At 41.2% G+C, this 24,007-nt stretch overlaps 1 protein-coding gene across 1 annotated transcript in view; it reads right to left on the bottom strand.

Annotated features, from left to right (window-relative positions):
* GIGYF2 (GRB10 interacting GYF protein 2) overlaps positions 1-24,007 on the bottom strand; it is a 120,827-nt gene that overhangs the window by 45,192 nt on the left and 51,628 nt on the right. The window contains exons 7-12 of the mRNA XM_006866804.1: positions 15,716-15,895; positions 11,518-11,735; positions 11,258-11,423; positions 10,976-11,164; positions 7,001-7,197; positions 5,831-5,990 (exon numbers count right to left, since the gene is read on the bottom strand). Coding sequence (XP_006866866.1) covers positions 5,831-5,990; positions 7,001-7,197; positions 10,976-11,164; positions 11,258-11,423; positions 11,518-11,735; positions 15,716-15,895 — 1,110 coding nt within the window. The remainder of the gene's footprint in view (positions 1-5,830; positions 5,991-7,000; positions 7,198-10,975; positions 11,165-11,257; positions 11,424-11,517; positions 11,736-15,715; positions 15,896-24,007) is intronic.

The raw sequence follows: 24,007 nt of genomic DNA, 5'->3' as shown, positions 1-24,007 counted from the left end.
GTGGAGCGATGGAGCAGCTGGTGACTTTAGATCCAGAGAGGAAGAGCGACCGTGTGCTGAAGACCTGGGGGGCACGGGGGAAGGATTGCATGGAGGGGATTGTAACCATGGCAATGAGGCGATATACAATAGAATGAATGTAAAACTAATGTTCTCCCATGTAAACTATCACATAATTCACAATGAAACATTTAAGAAAAAAAAAGAGTTAAAGTGACTAGAGGTGAATACTGTGAACTGATGGTACATGGAGAGGATTGTAATCATTGTAACGACATGAAGAGTAAGATTTGTTGAATGTGGGACTGATGATCGGTTCTGTAAACCTTCACTCAATTCACAATAAAGTGTTTAAAAAATTAAAAAACAAAACAAAAAGAGCTGTGAAAGATGAAGAAACTAAAGCAGACTGACTATGCACCTCCAGGCCTAAGGAAAGATACAGGAGTCTGTTCCCTGGCTGGGTTTTAAACTTCATATATCCCAGACTCCCAGACTTGGAGCTGAAGAAGGCAGCAAAAAGAAACATCAACGGATGCAAGCAAGGGGGGAAAAAACACTCTCCCTAGCCAAGGGATCAGAAAAGGGACAGCTTTGCAAGACAGAAAATGTCTAGATAACAACCACTTTATTTCAGCCAAAGACCACAAAAAAAAAACTGTGTCCCTCTCTCACCCCACAAGGAAAGACTAAGTGAGGAATCTAGACTTCTCCCCTGGCTGGGCTGTAACGAGGCACTCGCAACCCTCTCCAGGGATCAGAGAAGGCCACAAAGGAACCAATCATGAGTCCTCGGCTCCACAGAAAGAAGCGGTACACTATGTATGGTGCAGGTAGGACAATCAAGAACTTTCAACCCAGAATCCTATATTCAACAAAGCTATCCCTCAGTAATGAATGGAAACCAAGACAGTATCATATAAAGAAAAACTAGCAAAATCTGTTGCCAGCAGATCTACCCTAAAAGAAAGGCCAGAGGAAGTTCTCTAAACACATAGGAAACGATAAAAGAAGGAACCGTGTAACATCAAGAAGGAAGAATGTGCTAAAGCTATCAGTTAGTAAATGCAATAGTCTGTCTTTTCCTATTGAGTTTCCTGAATTATGTTTGGCAAGTAAGCAAACTTCTAACACTAATGTGATTCTACACAGACGTAGAGGAAACACCTAAACAAGACTATACTAGAGCAGGATGCAAAGAAACGGAAAATGCTACCATTGATGAACTGTGAGAAGCTATGCAATACTTACAACAACTATTAAAACAGCTATAAAGAGAGATACATTCAAAACCTGTACAGAAAAAATCAAAACGGAATCCTAAAAATTATTTAAGTATCCACAGGCAGGCAAAAAAAGAAAGCAGAGAAATGGGAAACATTAAAAATAAATTAATTAATTTTAAAAACGAAAACAAAATGGCAGGCTTAAACCCTAATAGCAGTAATTACACCAAATGTGAATGGTCTAAATACACCAATTATAAGTCAGACAGACGGACAGCGTGGATTCAAAATTATTACACAACTACCTGCTAGCTATAAGATGCTTATTTCAAATGTAACAATGTAGACGGTTTAAAGTGAAAAGACAAAGCTATTGCTCAAGTAAGCATTAGACAAAGGAAAGCAAGAGTGGCTACATTAACATCAGACAAGTCAATTTCTGAGAAAATAAAATTACCAGAGTCAAAAAGACACCATACAATGAAAAAAAGGGTCAATCCACAATTCTAAATGTGTACACACAAGCAATGGAACTGCAAACCATGTGAAGAGAAAACTGATAGACCTGAGAAATTAGCAAGTCCACAAGTAATAGCTGGACACTTCCAACATCCCTCTCTAACCTTCTCTCAGTAACTGAAAACAACCAGACAGAAAATAAGCAAGGGTAAAGAACTGAAGATCAACAACCACCATGATCAAATCAGCATCTACAGCACACTCCAACAGCAGCAATATACATCATGTTCATATGTGGGGTGTGCGCGTACATAGTCATATGTCCACAGAACTTATGCCTAAAACAGACCAACCATATTCTAGGTCACAAAAGAAAAAAAACATAGTTTTTTAAATTGAAATCATAATGGCCGTGTTCTGCAGCTATAAGAAATTAAACTAGAATAACACAGATAATTGGTAAATCTCCAAATGCTCTGAAAACTACACAACACACTTCTAAATAATGGTTACAAGTGGAAGTTTTTCTAAAACTTAAAATACATACACACAGAATGAAAATATAAATACAATGTATCAAATAGTATGGAATACAGCCAAAGCAGTGCTAAGAGAGAAATTTATAGTATTAAATGCTTAAATTAAAAAAAAAAGAGAGAGATAAAGAAGTGAGCTGATTAAGAGACGAGAGAGTATTCCCACTGCACGAGTCTGCCTACGACTTGCAGAGACAAAGTTTTGTTTCTTGGTCCTCCTTCTATCCTGTGGGAGAGTTTTCTTTTCTTGCCTCACCCCACAGGAGACAGAAACTGTGACCATACAGCCAAGCTACAATTGCACTCCCTAAACCCCCACCAACTGGGCAAGAGCCAATACCAGCTGCTATACACCAGAGAAACAACTACAACCAACATTCGCCAAATCCACTCTAATTGAACTTTACTAACAGTGAACAGTGAAAAGGTCACACCCACCAGGAGGTAAGTGCCTAGGAATACACCAACATATATTCATCAACTTAATACAATTACAAAAACACAAAGCCTAAAAGCCAGCAGAAAATTTCTGCTCACACACAGAAACAAGACAGAGTAGCTCAAACGAAAGACCAAGAAGAAGAGTCAGAAAAATGTTTTTGAAGAAAAAGAGGGCACTGGAACTACCCCAAAAAAAGAAAGAAAAAAGAAAAAAATCAGAATGATACTGAGGTACTTCCAAATGTTCTACAGAAAGGTTGAGGAAAACAAGAATTCAGAAAAGTTCTACAAGAACAATCAAGCAAAACAGATACAGCATTGAAGACAATCCAGCACCTGCAAACAGAGGTCCAGATGATCAATAAGGACAAAGGAGAAGAACTGAATCAATGGAGGCCAGAATTAGCAAAGTCTGAAGATAAATCTCTCAACTCTGCTAAGACAGAAGAAAGAATTTTAAAATCTGATGAAAGCCTAAGATTCATGTTGGACAACATGAAGAGGAATAATCTATAGGTGATTGGAATTCTACCACAGGAAGATACAAATAAAACCACAGAAAAGACAGACGAAGAGCTGATGGAAGAAACTTTTCCTAGCATCAGGAAAGACGAGAAGATAAATATTCAAGAAGCTGTACGAACCCCAGGCAGGATAGACCCCAAAGGAAAATCACCGAGACATATAATCAAGCTCTCCAAAAGAATCCTGAAAGCAGCCCTGGAAAACCAACTGTTACCTAACAAAGGAAAACCCAGTAAGATTAAGCTTTGCTTTTATCAGCAGAAACTACACCTGCAAGAAGGCAATGGGGAAACATACAAAACTCTGAAAGAAAAAAACTGCTAACCAAGAATCATATACCCAGCAAAGCTGTCCATTAAATATGATGGCAAAATTAGAACACTTCAGGATAAAAAAAATTAAAGGACTTTATAAAAGCCAAGTCTATAATAAAAAAATACACTAAAGGAGTTCTTTGGAGCAGACACCAACCAGAGACAGACAGACATGGCAACACAACGTGGAATTCAGTCCAATTATGGAAGTGTCCAGAGTAGAAGAAAACTACAAGACTGAAAAAAGGGAATCTGATTTGTTAGTCTATGATCGGGACAAGTATAAAGTGAAGGAAGGGAAAAATATAGTTACAGAGTTCCAGGTGGTGAGGCGGTCAGGGCAATTTCAAGATAAAACAAACTGTTTTAAAAGGGGAAGAAATGAATAAAGTACAGGGCAATCTCAAAGAAGCTTAATATATCACATATCAAATCAAGAAAAGGAAAGTCCATGAAGATTTTATCAATATTAAAACCATGAAGAAATTGACAAGAAAAAGGAACTTGGCACAGGAAAGAGTGCAGAACAAGGAAACCAGCAGCACCATAAAAACAACAAACAAAAAGCAAAATGACTGCAATCAATTCATACCTATGGACAATTACACTGACGTCAATGGTTTGAATGTCTCAGTCAAGAGACAGATAGTTAAGAAAACAGGACCCTTCAATATGCTGTCTACAAGAGACACACCTTACAAACAGACAAAAACAGATTAAAAATTAAAGGATGGAAAAACTACATCAGGCTAATTGTAATAAAAAACCACGAGTAGCAACAATAATCTCTGATCAAATCAACTTTAAAGCAAAAACCAGCATAAGAGACAAAGAAGGAAATTATCTCATGATTAAAGGGCCAACTAGACAAGAGGACATAACCATAGAAATATCTACAACCCCAATGAAAGAGCCTCAGAATATATACATCAAACTCTAACAGAACTGAAGAAAGCAATAAAACAATTTGACAATAATAATGGGCGATTTTAATAAAAAACACTTTGGAAAAAGGACAGAACAACCAGAAAGAAACTCAACAAAGACACATAGGAATTAAACAGCACATCCAACTTCATTTCATAGATCTATAGAGAGCATTCACCTCACAACAGCACAATACACATTCTCAAGAAAAGCCAACGTGTTAGGCCAGAAAGCAGAGATAAATTAAAAAACATCAATATACTACGAAGCATCTTCTCAGCTCACAATGCTACAAAATTAGAAATCAGTCATAGGAAGATCAAGGAAATAATAAGCTCAAATACATGGAAACTGTTTAAAAGCTACAAAGTAATAGAAAGGAGCTCTGGTAGCGTAGTGATTACGAATCGGGCTGCGAACCTGAAGGTCAGTGGTTCGAAACTACCAGCCACTTCATGGGAGAAAGATGAGGCTTTCTACTCCCGTAAAGATTTACACCCTCGGAAACCCTGTACAGGGTCGTTATGGGTCAGAACCGACTCGACAGCACTTAACAACAACAACAACAACAACAACAAGATAATAGAACAAACAAAAAAAATTAAATTGAAAAAAAAAAAGAGGAAATGTCTCAAACAAATAATGTAAGCGCCCAGAAAAAGAGTAAAATATAGACTAAGCAAACAAAAGGGGAAAAACTTACAAAGAGCAGAAACCAATGAGATTGAAACACATGATTCTTAGAAAGACCAGTAAAGTAACAAATAGCCAGACTGACAAAGAAAAATAAAGGACACAAATGACCAATGTTAGGAGTGAAATTAGGACTCACCACCACCACCACCACCAGATCCTGCAAACCTCAAACGGAGAAGCGAATACTCCCAACAACTCTAAGCATACAAAACTTAGCTGACTAGAGAACCAGCGGTGAGGGCTGAAGGGCCTGAAGCATTGGATACCTCTCTAGCTTATTAGTCATCACATTCTTCTATGTTTCAAATTATTTTCATTGAACTTTCCTCCCCTTCAGTAAAAATCAAAAATTATGGAGAAAGCCTATAAAATGTCTTCTAATATATTTAAGAAGCTATAGTAGCGTAGTGGATCACAAGGTGGGCTGCTATCCGCAAAGTCAGCAGTTCGAATCTCCCAGCCACTTAGTAACAGAAAGATGACACTTTCTGCTCCTGTAAAGATTTACAGGTTCGGAAACCCTATATAAGGTCGCTATGAGTTAGAACCTACTCCACGGCACATAACCATCATCAATACATATATAAAGAATATAAATAGCACTGACCTCTTTTTCTACTGTTATGCGAGCTAACATTAAACAAACCCTAATCTTACAGACTCAGGAGGTAACTGCAGACACGTTTGTATTTAAAGTAAAACGCACCCTGAATCTCTCCTTGGGGATCTTTATAATACCACTTCTGCAGTGCTTCATGTATTAATGGAATCGAGACTCCTTTTGCTCTGTGTTCTTGCAGTTTAGATGCCAGTCTTTCATCATCTAGTGGACTGTCTTGGAGATAAGCCACCATCTTCTCGGCTTGCTAATAGTAGACACACAAAAAAAATAAACTGAGGAAACAATCTTATATTAATGCTTATGCATGTAATAATGTCTACCTTTTTTTAAACAGTTACTTGGTACGTGAGAAGCACTATGCAAGGAACAGAGCAAGCAATAATTAATTCTCCCAACCATACCACGAGATAGATACTATCACCATTTGACAGCGGGAAAACCAAGGGTCAGAGAGGTCAAGTCTTACCTAAAGTCTCAAAATTTTTAAGTAAACTGAACTGAGACTGAATCAAAGCCCTGGCTTCTAATCAACACACTATGTGTACTTTGAAAACTAGCAAGTCATTGATCAATTTTACAGTGCAGTAACTAGACATCTAAGAGCACAGATGTTAACAGAACAAACGGCTCACTCAATATGAGAGGGGTTCAAATAGTTTGTAGGAAAATGGACATCACAGATAATGGCATTTTCCCACAAACTTTTTGAAACCCCTCATGTAATTACAAATAAACTCTTTGACGAGTCTTAGTAACATACTACGTACACTGCCCCGTCATCAGCAGTCCCTGTCACTCCCTAGCCTAGCCCAAGGAAAGTGAAAGCTAACACTCCCATTATACCTAACAGTATACACAATCTTTGAGAAATTTAGAGAATTGAGTAAAAGGTTAATATCCTGAGTGATTAATGAACTATTTTCCCTATTATACTTGAGGCAAAAGCTACAGAAGACACAGTGCCCGTCTGCAGCTGCTTGTGTTCGCCATTTCTGGCATTCCATTAATTTCCAAAGACAAAAGCAAACAGCTAAGGGCAACCTCAGCAGAGCAAACAATACCCTGACATAATGACTATTACATAGCAGAAACTTAGAAGCATGAAATGATTTGAAAGACAATTACCCAAATAAATACTAGACACACAATCAACTTTTCCAGTACTGAAAATGTAGTACACCAAAATTCTACTTTAGAATATTCATTTAATGCATTCTAAATTGTATGTCACTTTGAGAACAGCATTATGTTTACCTGCTCCAAATGTTTGAGACCCTCTTCATCGTCTGGCTCTGTGGGAACACTGCCCATACCAGGAGCACCGACGACCGGCGTTTCAACTGGCCGGAGGGCAGGGCTAGGATTGGGAACAGGAGGTGGAAGTATGAGAAGAGGAGAGGTTGTATCTGAAGGAATCTGTGACAGGGGCTGGTGAACATCAGGAACCATTTCTAGAGGAAAAAAATGTAGACAGATGAAAATCCTTTGAAAGAAAGGCAAGTGCGGAGACTCTTAGGAAGGGCAAGCCTCTCCCTGTAACTCAAGTTGGACAGCTTGCTAACTGGGCCCAGGGAACTGGGAACTGCCAGCAGCATGGCAGTGACTTGTTAAGAGAAGTCGCCACCACATTTCTCCCTAAAACAACAGAATTTATCCAGAGTGTGGCAGGTGAGAAGGGGTAAAGGGACCTATGTCTTTCTACACTGGCTACCTGTGTGTCTACAGCATTGCCCTAAGGACTATAGGTCTACTCCTTGAAACCGAGCAGAATCTTACACTAGGGCTCCAAAGAGCAAAAGACAATAAAGTACCCCCAATCTTCTCACTTACTACATCATGAAAACCTTTCATAAAAATCTATCTTGAATAAGTGCCTATTTCACATCATAATCCCTATCACTCGATGGATTACCAGTTCTTAGGCTAGCAAGGAGCACGGGTAGTCTACTTATCAAGTGCAGGACATACTTCTCAATCAGGGTAAAGAGAGGTTCCTATTACTAACCTCTAACTGAGCTGGCGTTTGAGAAGGAAAGGGATGGAAGTAATTAGATACAACTGCAGTTTCCCCTTCGAAACCTTGTTTGTTCAATGAGCGAGAGCTTCTCTGCATTCCTGCGCCTCACTCTCTCCCTTCTTTGCCAAACTTCTTAAAAGGACACTGAATACATGCTGTCTCAGCTTCACCACCACCCACACCTGCTAAAATCTGACCTCCACTCCTCCCTCTCCAGTAAGGTTTCTCACATCAAGAGAAGCAATGGTTATGTGAGGTCCTAAGGAGTGCTGGTGGCACAGAGGGTTAAATATTGGACTGCTAACAACAAGTCTAAAGGTTAAAATCCACCAGATGCTACTTAAGAGAAGATGAGGCTGTCTCTCTATGTGTAACTATTACAGCCTTGGAAGCCCTATGGAGCAGTTCTACTCTGTCCTGTAGGTCACCGAGTCAGAATCAACCAGATTGCACTGTGATTTTTAGTCCTCCTTGTCTGATCCATTAGTGAATTGAACACTATCAGTCCCATGCCCTGCTCAAACTTTCCTTGCACTCCAACTCTCCTATCTCCCCTTTTGCCTCTGAAGAATTTTCTCCAGCTCTCTTTCTTTGTTGTAAAGTGTCGCTGAGTCAGTCCGATTCACAGTGAGCCAGTATAGTGTTCCAAGGAGCAGCGGGTGGGTTTGAATCATTGATCTTGCAACTACCAGTACAGTGTTATCCAGGACCCCTCCTCCTCTGCCCACCCTCTCACACATAACAGAAAGGACTTGTGATTCTGTTCCCAACCTACTTGTCTTTTTTTTTTTTTTTCCAAGTTTTTATTGTAAATTGAGTGAAAGTTTACAGGGAAGAGCATCAGTTTTATATTCAACAAATCATACACCTTGTTTCATTACAATGATTATTAAGCCCCTCCGTGTACCATCAGTTAACAGTATTTCTCTCTATTCGTTTTAGCTTTTTTTTTTTTAAACAGTCAGGCACATATAATAATTTACACTACCAAAGGGTACATTCTGCAAGTCTGCCTCCTTGCTACCAGCACACAGTCTTTCTCTTCCCATGAATCTAGAGTCCTCAGCTGCTCCCTCTCTCCATGTCCCCATCTCTGCCTCCATCTCTGGTGTTGCTGCTTCTCTGGATAAGGTCTCACATTCCGCTTGTGCTCTTCTCCCTTGATGATGTTTCTGGACTGTAAGATTAATTTACTCCCCTGTTTTTAATACAAAATGTCTACCTTTACAACTGTGACAGTTGCAATAAGTCATGATAACAATTACTTATAATTGAATCATAAGAATCTTTTCCCCTTCTCTTTTATCCAGACCCATCTAGACAAGATGAAAATTATTCATTGGGGACTCTTTCTTCCCCCACACACTCTTAAACTAAACTCCCTCTTGAAACCTTGTTAGGCAGTCACTGCGTGCCTTTATCATCCCTTCATTTTGGTAGCCAATGAACAAATGCATTTTCTTTTAAATCTTCATTCTCTCTTTGGCCCTACATTCTTCCAGTCTAGCTAAAGTCCCTCGTTCACAGTTGCGTTCTAGCGCTTTCTACATGTCTTCTCACTGGTTCCTCAAAGTCAATTTTCAAACTGAGTCTAGAGGTCTCTCCCTGTTGTAAATGTGTCTCCCCATTTACAGGATCACCCTATTCCCAAGCTTCTCCGTCACCTTCAACTCTGTCCTCTTCTTTGCCATTCTCTCCCTTACAGGTGCAGTACCCCCATGAGGCAGCCCATCTGTCAGCACAAGCTGCACCACAAGTAGTTGCCCAATCCACGTTCCAGCCGTCTTTCCCACCATTCTTCTCCTCACAGTCCATCTCAATAAGAATCTATGCCGAGTCTGGCCCGTGCCTGGAGCAGTCCTGCCGCCTCCTCCTCGCCTCTGCTTTCACCGTTCACTAGTCCCGGGATGCCCTCTCCGGATCAATTCTCTTGCCTATCTCCAGATTGTATTTATTATTCAAACACCACCTGCTTCCTGAAGTTGGCCAATAGGAACTCATACCATTTCTTTTTGCCCTGGCTTATCAATATATACAGGCTTCTATGTCACCCACAGACTAATTTCAGAAGCTTTTTAAAAATACATATGTCTGAATTCCATCCTAAAATATTCCACTATAAGGCCCAAGTATGTACACAGCAAAAGGGACGCAATACAAGTAATTCTAGGGCACAGCACAGCTAAAAAACCACTATCAACTACATACAAAATGGGTTTCCACAATGTCAGAGATACATAGTAAAGATTCAAATCCTTGCTAAATTCATTTATCCTGCTATGTTGCAGACACTTAAAACAAACAAACGAACAAAAAAAGCTCAAAATGTTTTTTGGGCAAAGACACTAAATGAATCTCTGAAATATAATGATTTGTGCTAGGAATTGTGCCGAGCGGTCAGGAAACACTTGGGGCTTTGGGATGGGAGGAAGGCTCAGGCATTAAAAAGTCGAGGCTAGGAAGTGGAGGCAAGTGAATAGTATATTTCAGGGCCTGGAAGACTGGGGAAGGCTGGTGAATGGACTTGGAAGGAGACAGAGGCCAGTGCAGAAGTTGCAGAAGGGAGTACAACTCCAATCAGTCAGGGTCTCGCGGGCCAGCGAAAGATGTGAATTTGTATGACTAAATCACAGAATTAACCCTTTAACCTCAGATATTACAATGTTCTATTTCAGATGGAGGAAGAGAAACCATGGCAATGTATGATCAATTTATACTTCAACCCAGTCACATTAGCCAAAAATCATTAACAAGGCTATTTTTAGTGCACAAAGTAGATATGCTTTCAGTTTCTTCTCTAATAAGAGATGGATTTGCATGAAAACCTGACACATTCTCTTTTCTGCGCCTATCCAAACAGTGGTATTTTGAGGTTTCACCTGGTAACTTAGGCTGGGTACTCAAACCGGAGGTTAACTGTCTGACATGAATTGAGATTCATGAAGCCGTGGACTGATGCAGTTTGGTTCTGTGGTAAGGTCCTGGGGGGTGAGCTTCTCTCTGTCCCTGCAGCCTAACTGTGCTTGGGTGAATTCCAGGGCGGATACATATTACCTGTGGGAATGATTAGCTATGCTAACTGGTCAAACAATCAACTTTAACAGCTCCCACAAGAAGCACTTCCAGAAGGTGTCAATGGAAGCCTAGGTCTATCAGTGGTCACTGTCTTAGGAGAACCCCATTTTAGCTGGTCTGCTCCCACAAATACATACCGTCCCCTCTGTTGGGCACTTTGGTTGGTAAACTATTTTCTGTCCGACTTTCCTCCTCTGCTTTTTCCGTTTGCTCAATTTTAGGTTCCTCTTTCCTCTCCAACTGCACCATTTCCTGAGGCTGGTGGTCTGAAGGAGTACCTGGTCTAGCACATGAGGAAGAGGCTTGGGGGGTTTCTTCACTAACTTCTGTAACACAAAGTAATCTTGATTTAACAATTTAGGAAAGTTCAGTTTGATTTAAAAAGAAAAAAAAAGGTAAAAGGCAGAAATGGGCCTTACCAACTCCCACTCTGTCTACGAGTTTCTCGCCTTCTTTCTTATTTGTCTTATCAGGCTCTTTGGCTTCTTCGCTATAGCTACCCTCTGAGTCAGAGCACTCTTCTCCTTCCTCCACTGGCCGGAAGTCCATCTCCTGCTCTTCCAGAATCGGCTCTTTCTGTACTTTCTATACCAAAAGAACAAAAGCCAAGGTCAATGGCACAGCTGGCTCTGGGAGAAGGCTGGCACCTGGGTCAAAACACTGACAACAAATCTCTCACCTTGAGAGAGAGGAATGCTCCTGATGAGTCAAATGTGCCCATTTCTTCTTCCGCATCCTCTAAGCACCACTCGGGCAGGCTGTCCCTGTCATCATCTATGCTCCCGCTGCCAGAACGCACTCTTCGATAACCCCGTTCGTCAACCCGATCTCGAAAGTCAAATTCAAACCTTCGCCGCCGTTCCATGTGTTCTCGCCAGCCTGCAGAACGAGGGCCATCTGGGATGAGGTGGAGGACACAAACCTTAGCAGAGCCTTATGCTAGTTCTTGAAAGAGAAAACCATGGGTAGGAACTAAAGGAGAAAACCACAACTGCCAGCAAAGTCAATGGATCAACTTACTAACTTATCCAAAGTAGGTAAATTCAATCAAGTTCAGAGTATATACAAACAATGGAGGCTTCAGAAAGTGTGGAAAATTCCATTATCTTTTCATTCCATTTTCCACAAACCTTTTTGAGGTCTCCTTAGACACATCACTAAATGCCAATGGTTCTTACTTTCATCGAGGACTGAACCATAGGGTAAAGTTTACAACTTTAAAACATTTTTAAAGGACATTTTACGCCAAGTATGTACTTTAAAAGGAGTCCTGGTGTGGTGCTGTGGGTTAATGCATGAGACTGCAAAACCGTTTGAATGGCAAGGTCGGTGGTTCATGCTCCTTGGGAACCCTACACAGGGTCACTATGGGTCAGAACCAACTCACACTTCACAACAACAACATGTACTTTAAAAAGCTTTGGGCACCTGACTAAAATATAGATGAGCCTCTCAGATAGCCCTCGCCCCGCCCCGCCCCGCCGGCTTAGGCGCAGCTAGCTCCTTCAGTAAGCAAGTCAGGCTTTCCTTTTGACAACTCTTAGAGCATTCACATTCTTTATGGATCAAACCAGCTCCCTGCATCAATGCATCAATGTTTCATAACAAACTCATTGGGCTCATTTGCTAGTGTTAATTCCCATGCGTGATCCCGATTCCCACCCAACAAGAAGGTAGTTGCTGGGTTTGAGGGCAGGAAGGTGTTGTCTATAAGATAGTGTATTACCGTAACTACAGTTGAAGAAGAAACAAATACCCTGACAGCTGAGGTAATATGGTGGTGGTGGTGATGTGCCGTGGAGTTGGTTCCGACTCACAGCGACCCTGTACAGGGTTTTTGAGACTATAAATGTTTACGGGAGCAGAAAGCCTCATCTTTCTCCTGCGGGACAGCTGCTAGTTTCAAACTGCTGACCTTAAGGTTTGCAGCCCGATAATAACTGCTGGCAAATCAGAAGTAGAATCCATTTCTACATCTTCAACCACATTTTTCACAGTCCATGCTGGTTCTCCTTTCTCTTCCTTTCATCTCTTAATTCTCCCTGGGAAGTTTTTATTTTCCTATATGATCCCCGGGACATGCCTAAGTCCACCCTAGCACGACCTTTATTGCATCTACTGTCCAACAGGAAACGACAGCAGAATAATGAAAGATACTAGTTAAGGTATTTTTAGAAGGAACCTATTGTTGAAATCAGGCTGCCTGGTTCTAAAAGAGAGAGCCAGGTTTTAAACTATTAGAATTCTCTATCCTTGCCTGTTTTCTCTGAGGGAGGTACACAAAACAAAGGAGGCCAAATTCAAGGCCCAATTCACCAAAAGCAGCAATTTAAAAATCAAACTGAGAATTGGAAGGAATATAAACTGCCCATTACAAGTGGCACCTTAGAAGCCACCTTCAAAAAGGTCAGTGAAAGAAACCCCATTTTCAACACAGACCAAACGAGTCCCCTAGACTCCCTTCTGTGGAACCAGGAATGTTGTAACCAGAATGCTTCAATGTAAACCCAGAGCCACTGCTCCAAAGGAGCACTCGTGGTTGAATGGTGAATTCCTGAGCGCTCCTTCTGTGCGTATGCGCCACGATAGGAATCTTCCTTCTAGGCATCTGGCAAGGGGCTGCTGCTCTCTGAGTCCCCAAGTTCACCTCTCCCAGAGTGGCTGCTGAGCGGGCCTTCCAACACCCAACCCTCCAACACACCCAGCTGAGAACCCTGCTATAACAAAGTGACTGTTCCTAACTTTGCTGCTGTCTCACCAAGAGTTAAGAAATGTCGCTTGCTGGGGTGGGTGGACCACTGGTATACAGACTCTGCACTAGAGCTCAAGGAAATAGGTCGTATCATCAAGTCAGTTAAAAATCACTCCATTTACAATTTTACTCACATTCTAATACAAAATTAACAACAATAAGAAAGGAGTCCTTGTGGCACAGAGGCTAAGCACTCGGCTGCTAACTGAAAGGTCAGTGGTTCAAACACACCAGCTGTGTGTTTTGGAAACAGTATTAGATCTCTATGAGTTGATATTGATTCAATGGCAGCAGGCTTACAGTATAAGAAATACTAAAAGTTCACTTATAAAATTTATAATCAAGCTAAACTTCCAACATGCTATATTGAAAAGTTGCTGTTGTTAAATGTCACTGAGTCAGTTCCGATTCATAGCGACCCTGTATAAGGTTTCAAAGGAGTGGCTGGTGAGTTTGAACCACAGACCTTGTGGCTCAAATTGACCTTGCAGTCGGGTGCTTTATCCCACAGCGCCACTAGAAAAGTAACACAAGATATTCTTTCTTAAAATGGCACTTATGTCTTTTTTAAGCCTCAAAAATTCCTTCATCCCCCAAAGTATCTTAAAAGAATGAATCTCAAAGATGCTTGGAAAACTGCTCAAGTGACGGCAAATACAATAAACATAAAAGTTAAATATTAAGGAGGCAGAAGGATTAGAGAAGATAAGAAAAGGCCCATCTTCCCCAAAATCTAAGCTGCCAGGCAGGGAGGTGGTGGTAGAGAATAACAATAAATTGACTGTTTAACTCCCTTTAATAGAATCAACATCAGACATTTGGGCCCAGAAACACTATTCATCTTCCAAAACATTCACCTTGTTTGTTTTTCATCAGCTGGAATTTTTCTTCTCTCTCAGCCCAGACCTTGTCCATTCTTTCACTGAATGCTTGTTAGGAACATAGTCTACAAGGCCTCTGCTTCCAAGCAAGCTCAGCACAAACTACCCAGATGCCCTGAAGAAAAGTGTAACACTCGGTTGCCCCGGGCACAGACGGATCAGAACTACCTGGACCCTGTGATGTCAACAATGATTGCTGATGACAGAAAACGCACCCAAGAGGCAGCCCTAAGGAGCTGGTGTGAAAGGCTCATTAACTCTGCCCAAGGGGTAACAACTATCCCACACCTACCCACCCAGACAACGCTCGTGTGTCTGGTAAAGTATCTCCTTAGGCTTACACCAACAGTTCCGCTAGTAATTTAAGCAAAGTTTTTCCATTATTTTGTTATACAGCATTGTTATCAATGCTGTATTAAGCTTATTAAGGTAAAGCTTCCTTGGCACATGGTTAAGAGACAGAGAATATCGTTATACATATTCGAGATGTGCACAGCAAAGACATGCTCTCTGAATATGACCCTGTGACTCTGCACTACAGTTGCATCTGATTATCATGAGGCCTGGACCCAGCACTTTGGTAGGGGATGAACACAAAGCACCAGTGTCTTCAATTACCACCGTCTGCTCGTGTCAGAGAGGAACAGTTAGAAGCATTCTTAAGAGTCAAACAGAAGAACTTTAAAAACCACTAATCATTACTATTCTCTCCCCTTTTTCTAAAGTTAGAGGGACACAAAAATAAACAAGCTTGTGATTATGTTTTTGACCTGGGTTTAAAGCTGATACTTCAAATAATAAATCACATCTTTAAGGGAAGAAAAAAAAATGAAAGAATAAATCCTTTCTTATGCAGGAACGCTATCATAAAGGTGGGGTGGGGAAGACACATATTCCTAAGTAGGCATATAATTAAACCTAAATTTTAAAACAATATTGAAACAAAGATCCTGAGATTTAGAATGAGACCAAGTCTTAGAGGAAATCAAGTGAAGCCCTCTCACATGAGCAGCTTTCCAATAAAAACCAAACTACTTGACCCCAAAGAACCCAAGAAACATGATTTTTATCAAGTGAATAAACGTGGTAGGGATTTTTTACATTTAGATTTTTGGTTAATAATAAGACTGAATAAGATAATTACTATGACATACACACAATTGATCTTTTCCACTGCATCTCGCTCCATTTCCTACCAAATAAGCCCTCATTTGGTTCCATCCCTTCATGCTCTAAGTTCTTACCAGGACTGTGAGGCCTCCACCTCTCTCCATCCCTTCTTGATCCAGCTAGTCGCCAACCTCCATCTTCATCTTCTCCATTTTGTTCCTCCCTAAAGATACGCCAATTTTCACTTTCTGATCGTATAAACTCATGCTTTCTCCCCACTGATGTCGGTCCACCTTCCTCAAAATTTGGCCTCCCTGTCAAGAAAAGAAGATACATGAAGATGAGTCTCTCCAGCAAACGTTCTGAAACCCAGACTTGATAGCACGGATCCAGTCATCCTCCAACAAACGTGTCCTCTCCATCTTCAGGCAGCACCCCTAAACTAGCTGTGGGAAACCACACAGGTACTGTTCTCAGTCAGTACACACTGACTGAGCCAGTATTTTTTAAACACTATTTTGCTGTGAAATCATGCAAATGAAAAGTGAATCTGCTACACAAGACAGCTACTTGTCAAAAAATATAGAAACAAAGCTTACACCTTCCACTAAAATGAACTCAAAACAGATCACAGAACTAATATAAATGCAAAATTAGATAACTTCTAGATCCCACACAAGAGAAAATCTAGGCCGTCTTGGTTTTTAGATATAACACCAACAGCACGAGCTATAACAATAAAATCAATACACTGCTGCTGCTGTTGTTAAGTGTCCTGGAGAACTTGACTAAAATTAAATACTTCTGCCCTGCAAAATACATTTAAAGACAAGTGGGGAAAAATATGTGCAAAATACACAACTGAAAAGTAATTAGTATCCAAAAGATACAAATGCTGCATGGATATTCAGCAGCATAAACCTGAATTTATTAACTGGTAGCAATGCCAAATTGTACAGACAGTTTGGAAAAGAGTATGGCAGTGTCTTATAAAGCTAAGCATACTCTTACCACAGAATCCATAAACGTAATGAATGGAACAAAGTAAGTAGCACTAATGGGAAAATGTGTAACTCATCAAAAATTGGTAACTACACTACTTTTAATGGATTAGAAACTGTAAAAAATATACATAGCTATTAAAAATTAAAATCTCACAATCATAAAAGCAGAACTCTATGTACCTATAGATAGTTTTCATATATTTTTACATAGTGGTAATCATTATCAGTCACTCCACGGGAGACAGATGAGGCTTTCTGCTCCCATAAAGATTTATAGCCACGGAAACCCTATACAGAGTGGGTTCCGACTCATAGACACACCAGCACCACCACCATCAGCATACCTACCATTTTAGCATCTATTGTTAATTTACAGTAGCAAATCGTTCTCTCTAAGGATAGGCTTCCTAACAATATAAATGGGTACCTATCAGTCAGAGCTTGCTGTTGTCACTAAATCTACTACACTCTTCCCCATTGAACACTTACTTTATACCTAACTGGGAGTGCAGTGACTCTGTAGGAAAAGCACTGGACTGCAAACTCCAAGGTTATTGGTTCGAGTTCACTAGTAAAAAGAGGATTCTTACTCCCACAGAGATTTACAGCCTCAGAAACCATATAGAGGGTCACTATGAGTCGGACTCGGCTCAGTCGGCAGGTAACAACACAGACAACAAGATAAGAAATATCAGTGGGGAAAAAAAAGAAATATCAGTGGGCAAACATGTTTTGTTTTCTGGAACTATTTCTTTTGAATATACTCCAAGGAGTGAAATTATGAGGTCAAATAACACAGCCTTGAGGCACGGACCTGGACCTACCTTTCTTCCCAAAAAAAGGGTTAAACCACCACATTATTTCACATAATCACCACTAAGGGCTGTTCTCCTGTAACATAGTTGTAACATTCACATATATAAAATGGTATGCTGATGTGGGTCAAATCTGAAATTTTCACTAAAAAACGTTTTCCATCTTGTTTACTAACTTTGTATCTCTTTATGTGAATTGTCTATCCACACTTTATTTTACTAAACCAGCAGTTTATTTCCCTTTGTAATCATCAAGTGTGGAACTGCAAGATAATCATTGAACTGCTAACCACAAGGTCAGTAGTTCAAACCTGCCAGTTACTCTTCGAAACCCTATACAGGATCGCTGTAAGTTGGTCTCAATTCATAGCAACCCTGTGGTAAGGTTCCCAAGGAGTGGCTGGTAAGCTTGAACTGCCGACCTCGCAGTTCAAACCAACCTTGCAGTCTAGCGCATTAACCTGCAGCAACACCCCAGAACTCCAGAGTTGATTCTGATGCATACTGACCCTACGGAGCAGGGTAGGACAACTCCTTAAGGTTTCCGAGACTATACATCCTTACAGGAGAAGACAGCTTCATCTTCCTCCCAAGAAGCCACTGGTAGATCTGAACAGCCAACTTTGTGGTTCCCACCCCAAGGCTCACTATGGCCACCAGGGCACCTTAAGATTGATTTTGTCATGAAGTGCCGTCAAGTTGGTTACAATCCATAGCAACCCCACATAAAGGATTTCCAGGGAGCAGCTGGTGAAATTAAACTGCTGACCTTGTGGTTTAAATCGACTTTGCAGTCCAGCGCATTAACCCACAGCATCACACCAGGACTCCTTAAGATTTTTGTTGTTGTTAAGTACCGTGGAGTCGGTTCCGACTCACAGTGACCCTGGCACTGGGTATCCAAGGCAGTTGGAGCAAAAGCCTTATCTTTCTCCCTCAGAATGGGTGGTAGTTTCGAACTACCAACCTTGAGGTTAGCAGCCCGAATCCTAAGCACTACGCTTCCACAGCTCCTTCTCCTTTAAGATTACACAGTGAAATACTGAATAATGAACATTCTACAATACAAAGATTTAGAATACCCTTCTCTGGTAAACCAAAAAGAAAAAACAAAAACAGAATGATGTGATTCTGACGTGCCAAACACATCTCCCACAGAAGAACAAGACTGGTCAAGTTCTGCCTTCAGTGGTCACTGTCTTTATCAGAAAAGTAAAAGGAATTCAGAATCCTCCCTTAAGAAAAAATTTTATGAAAGTATCATATTCTTACCAAAAGAAGTATGCAAAAAGTTAATACACCCCCATATAACTACCACATGCAGGGGTGGGTAACAGCAGATCAAGAATTCTTTAAAGTCTTCTCCATGCCTCTTCCCAATCACCTCATTCCAAGTGCCAGCTTTCCGTATTTCTACCCCCAAATATTAATTTGGCCGGCTTTTAAAGGTTTCTTATATAAACGGAACAGCACGGTGTACATTCTTTTATGACTGCTCTCTTGCACTGAGCACGATGGGAGAGTCATTCCTGTTGTTTCATAGAACAACAATTTGCTCTTTTGCTTTGCTGTACAACTTCACTGTCCTAATATACTGTAACATATGACTCTGCCCCGCTGCTGAGAGACAGTTGGGATGTTTCTCATTTCTGCTATGAGTACTAGTGCTGTGAATTTCAGTAAAGCGATTACTGCATTTCTATGCTACTACACTGGGTAGCGTAGTGGTTATGAATTGGGCTGCGAAGCTCACGGTCAGCAGTTCAAAACTACCAGCTGTTCTGTGGGAGAAAGATGATGCTTTCTGCTCCCTTTAAGATTTATAGCCTTGGAAACCCTATACAGGGTCGCTATGAGTCGGAACCGACTCCACGGCACATAACAACAACAACACTGGGTATACACCTAGGAGTGGAATTACTAGGTCATAGGAGTCCTGGTGTGGCACTGTGGGTTAATGCGCCAGACTGCAATGCTGTTTGAACTGCAAGGCCGGAGGTTTAAGCTCACCAGCTGCTCCTCGGAAACCCTAGACAGGGCCACAGCCTACTCAACAGCATTTAACAACAACAAGGTATCTTTAACTTAAGTAGAAATGTATTACCAAATATTTTTCTCATAGAAAATGTACTACTTCATCATTTTTTTTGCTAAATCAAATTCTCTAGCAAACATTACAATAAATGCCTACTCTACAGAAGGGAGAACAGTGTCTCCCTATGGTAGCTCTGGACTGTGAACTACAAGGTCCACGGTTCCAGCCCACCAGCCATTCTGCAGGAGAAAAATGAAGCTTTCTGCTCCCTCAAAGCTTTAAAAGCCTTGGAAACTGTATACAGGGTTGCTATGAGTCAGAACCGATTTGTCAGCACTCATCAACAGCAACTCTACAGAAAATCACAACTAGAGACAAGGAATTCAAAAGTCTTAGCCAGCACCTGCCTTCCAAGTTCACAGTGCAGTGACACTCAAGTAAACAAATGACCTGATCTATTATAGTTGACAAAATACACGAGACAGCTCATCTGACCCTCATCAGATCCACAAGAGAAAACAGCCCGTCACTATCTTCTCCACCATTCCTTTGAGGAGAGAGGTTATCTGGAGGTTCGGTCAGATGGCTGAGTTAGGACCAAACCAGGCACTCAAGGGGACTTCACAAAGTTCACAGAAAATTTCCATTCTCTTTTCATTCCACTTTCCATGACCTTTTGGACGTCTCCTCACCTCATAGAAGCTGGGTGTTCGAACTCCTAGTGGAAGGGTTTACTTTCACTACATCATTCTCTGAGTAGTTTGCTCACAAATTAAGACTTAATGGAAGTAGTCAGAATTCTAAAGACGCAAGCAGGAAGAGAAAGATGTGGCGCCTGTGTGGCAATGTGGGATAATGTACTAGACTGCAAGGTCGGTTTGAACCGTAAAGTCAGCAGTTCAAATTTGCCAGCTGCTCCTCGGAACCCATATACAGGGTTGCTATGAGTTAAAACTGACTTGAAGGCACTTAACAACAACAAACAGATACCAGACATGCCATGGGATAGCCTAGGACCTCGGTCGTCTATAAATCTAAAAACAGGAAAAGCAATTAATCTGTTCTCATCTTCTTGGAGAAATTATTTCAAAATGTATACGGCTGAGAAACTGGTAAGATCGGCTACAACGATCTCAAAATTTTCCTCTCCTAATTGTTTGGAGCTCTGGTAGCGTAGTGGTTACGAATCGGGCTGCGAACCTTAAGGTCAGCAGTTTGAAACTACCAGCTGCTCCGCGGGAGAAAGATGAGGCTTTCTACTCCCGTAAAGACTTACACCCTCGGAAACCCTATACAGGGTCGCTATGGGTCGGAACCGACTCGATGGCACATAACAACAACAACAACAATTGTTTTGGGAGAAAATCATGGCTGTCTAATAAAGCACTCACTTCTAATCACTATATACTGTGGGGACAGCGGTGGCTCAGTGGTAGAATTCTCACCTTCCATGCACAGAGGCCCCAGGGATTTGGTTCCCGACCAATGTACCTTACATTCCACTACTACTCATCTGTTAAGAGGATATGATTTAAAAATTTCTAATACTGAAATCTTCCATGGGAAATTTAGAAAATAGTATCTAAAGTCTCTTTTGAATCTAAAACTCCTAGAACTCCAGAGTGTCCTGGACTACAATGAGCGAGGCACAATCAGGTCATTTTCTTAGTATTCTGTAACATCAACACCATGGAGCACAGTTGTTAGGTGCCATCAAGTTGGTTTCAACTATGTGCATCGCATGCAATAGGACAAAACACTGTCCGGTGCTGCCCCCTCCTCACATGTGTTGCTTCGTTTGTGCCCCTTGTTGCAGTCATGTGACGGTGTCAATCCACCTTGTTGGTGGTCTTTCTCTTTCTCACTGACCCTACTTTTTTTTTTATTGTGAATTATGTGTTAGTTTACATGGAAGAACATTATCTTTACATTCATCCTATAGTACTTCCTTTCACTGCAGTGATTACAATCCTCTGCATGCATCCTCAAACAACCAAAGGGTATATCCCGCATGCCTACTCCTGGGCCACCTGCACACAGCCCCTCTCCATCCCTGAGTCCAGAGTCCCCAGCCACTCCTTCTCTCCACGTTGTCTCTGCCTCCATCCCCGGTGTCACTGCCTCCCCAGACAGGGTCCCACATTTCACTTTTCTCCCTTGATGGTTCTAGGGATCTCCGCTCCTGGACTGCAAAATCAACCACTCCCCTCCTTTTATTACAAAACACCTACCTTTACCTTTCCAACACTCACTGTCAGACCTAACAGCACTCATTCCCTATTAAGCCACAGGAGTCTTATCCCCATCACCTTTTATCAGCCCCATCTAGACAGGTTGGAAACAACTCAGTGGAGAGTCTACCTTTCCCCGTACCCTCTGGAACTAGGTTCCCTATTGAAAGCTTGTAAGCCAGTCACTTCTTGCTTTTGTAGTGCCCCCACCCTCCATTTTGGGTAGCCAATGTCTAAGTTCCCCATCCTTTCGACCCTGTGTACCAAGGGGGGTGGGAATGAGCCTCACTGTTAAGATATGTTCGCTCTTTTGCCATACTGCATCTACAAGCATAGGTCAAGTTCATCTAATTTTAAGTTGATTACTCTTTTTTTCCTCTTTATTCTTCTTCTAGTCGTGTTCTGATCATCCAGTCATTGATGCCAGGTCAAATGGGTACTGTCTGCAAGTGTGGGTATTCTTGTGTCTCTCCCCTCACTTCATATCAGCTGGACACTTTACACTCCACTCTATTCCTCTGGGGCCATGTCCCTGCCCCTGGGCCCAGGAGTCTCCAGGTCTCGTCATAGTGCTGGCCAACCAGGTCTCAATCCAGGTTAACAGGAGTCTCTTGAATGTTGTTGGACTTAGCTCACAACTTCATTGCTGTTTCCCCCCAACACTTCTCCCTATCGGTGACCAACGTGGTCTCACTGACCCTACTTTACTAAGCATGATATCCTCCAAGGATTGGCCCCTCCTAATGACACGTCAAAAGTCCATGAGAGACGAAGTCTCACCATCCTAGCATTCTAAGGAGCGTTCTGGCTGTAATTCTTCCACAATAGATGTGTTCATTATTCTAGTAGTCTGTGGTATAGTCAATATAGTCAATAATTCAAAGGCATCAATTCTTCTGTCTTCCTCACAGTTGAGTAACCAAATACATTTCAGTTGACTTATTCTTCAAATCTTAGCTTAATTTATAAACAAGATATTTAAAACATCAATTTACCAATTGATGTCCTAACATGTAGTCTGGAATAGTAGAATAACATACACCTACTGTGCTGGCATGCTCCCCCAGGGCACCCCCACCCCATCTCACTTCACGACACCAACAACCATGTGCCTCCCACTGCCAAACAGCGAAAAGACCCTAAAGCTTTTATCAGAGTCTTAAAAAGTGCCTATGACCTCCAAAGGTAAAGAACCACAATTTAAAATGCCTTTTTTTCTATTAAATATAGAAAATGCATTAATTTATGAGCAAACTATACTACCTATATAATACAGTTCCCATTCTTAAATCAACACTAACTTGTGTGGAAGGAGTTAAAATACTTAGTAAAATAGGTTTGACTCTGTCTCCCAATGGTGGTAAATATTTAGCTGTTTCTGCTCTAACGTGGTAAGTCTGACTAGGAGTCACCGAGAAGTACGTAAATAAACAAATGACAATACCACATTGGTTTAGCCCGGTTTGACTAGTGGACTTCCTAAGGAGACAGAGCAGTAAAAGGGCACCTGTGTGCATGTTTGACTCTCGGCCAAAAGTGGTGTTTATGGAAAACTTCAGATGGAGCAAAGAGGCACTCAGCCAACAAAATCTACAGCTGTGAGACTTGGAACGTACAAGTGCCCAATCTCTCAAAGCAAAAGTGGAATTATGGGATAGACTTTGAAGCTTGTTTATGTGCAAATGTTTCCAATGAGTGATTATACTGCTCTATTAAGATATATAGTCTCTGCTCAAGACTAAAGACAACTTCTAACAGTGAGTTAACAGTGGAAGGGAACTCCACCCTAGGTGCTGATATTTACTTTTCCTGTTTTCCCCACCACCGCCAATTACTAACAAAGGAATTCTGGGTAGTTGAAATCCAGTCTAAATTCTACATAGAGATTCTCCACTTTGCCCCTAGCTTAAATGTGCAAGAGATAATTAATCTAGTCCTAAGAGAGGCTTAGCCCTTGACCTTGGATCACACCTACTTGTCTATGCTAGCCAGGGGCCAGTTAATCAATAAGCATGCTAAGTATGAGCTTCCTTGTGCTTACTTACTAATCTGTTATGGTCTATTCACATGGGTCTCACCACACAGGGTGAAAAATATGTAAAACTGTTCATTGCATATTAATAAGTACAGGTAAGCTTGTGCTTACCTTGCTTAATGGACACACCGTTCCTGTCAGAGATTGTAACTGTGAAAGAGGCTCTGATTTTGTAAGAAGTTGCTGTGGGGTCGGGGAAAGGCAGGTGTCAACCATACCTAGAAGTAAAATCTTTACTATGGTGAAAAACTGTGTACCTGTGCGCTATAGATTAGTTAAGTGAGCCTATGTAAACCCATGCTAGCC

The sequence above is a fragment of the Chrysochloris asiatica genome, unplaced genomic scaffold (assembly GCF_000296735.1).
Source record: "Chrysochloris asiatica unplaced genomic scaffold, ChrAsi1.0 scaffold00096, whole genome shotgun sequence".
Classification (NCBI taxonomy): Eukaryota; Metazoa; Chordata; class Mammalia; order Afrosoricida; family Chrysochloridae; genus Chrysochloris; species Chrysochloris asiatica.
Note: the sequence above shows the minus strand (reverse complement) of the source record. Positions and strands in the feature narration are given on the sequence as shown.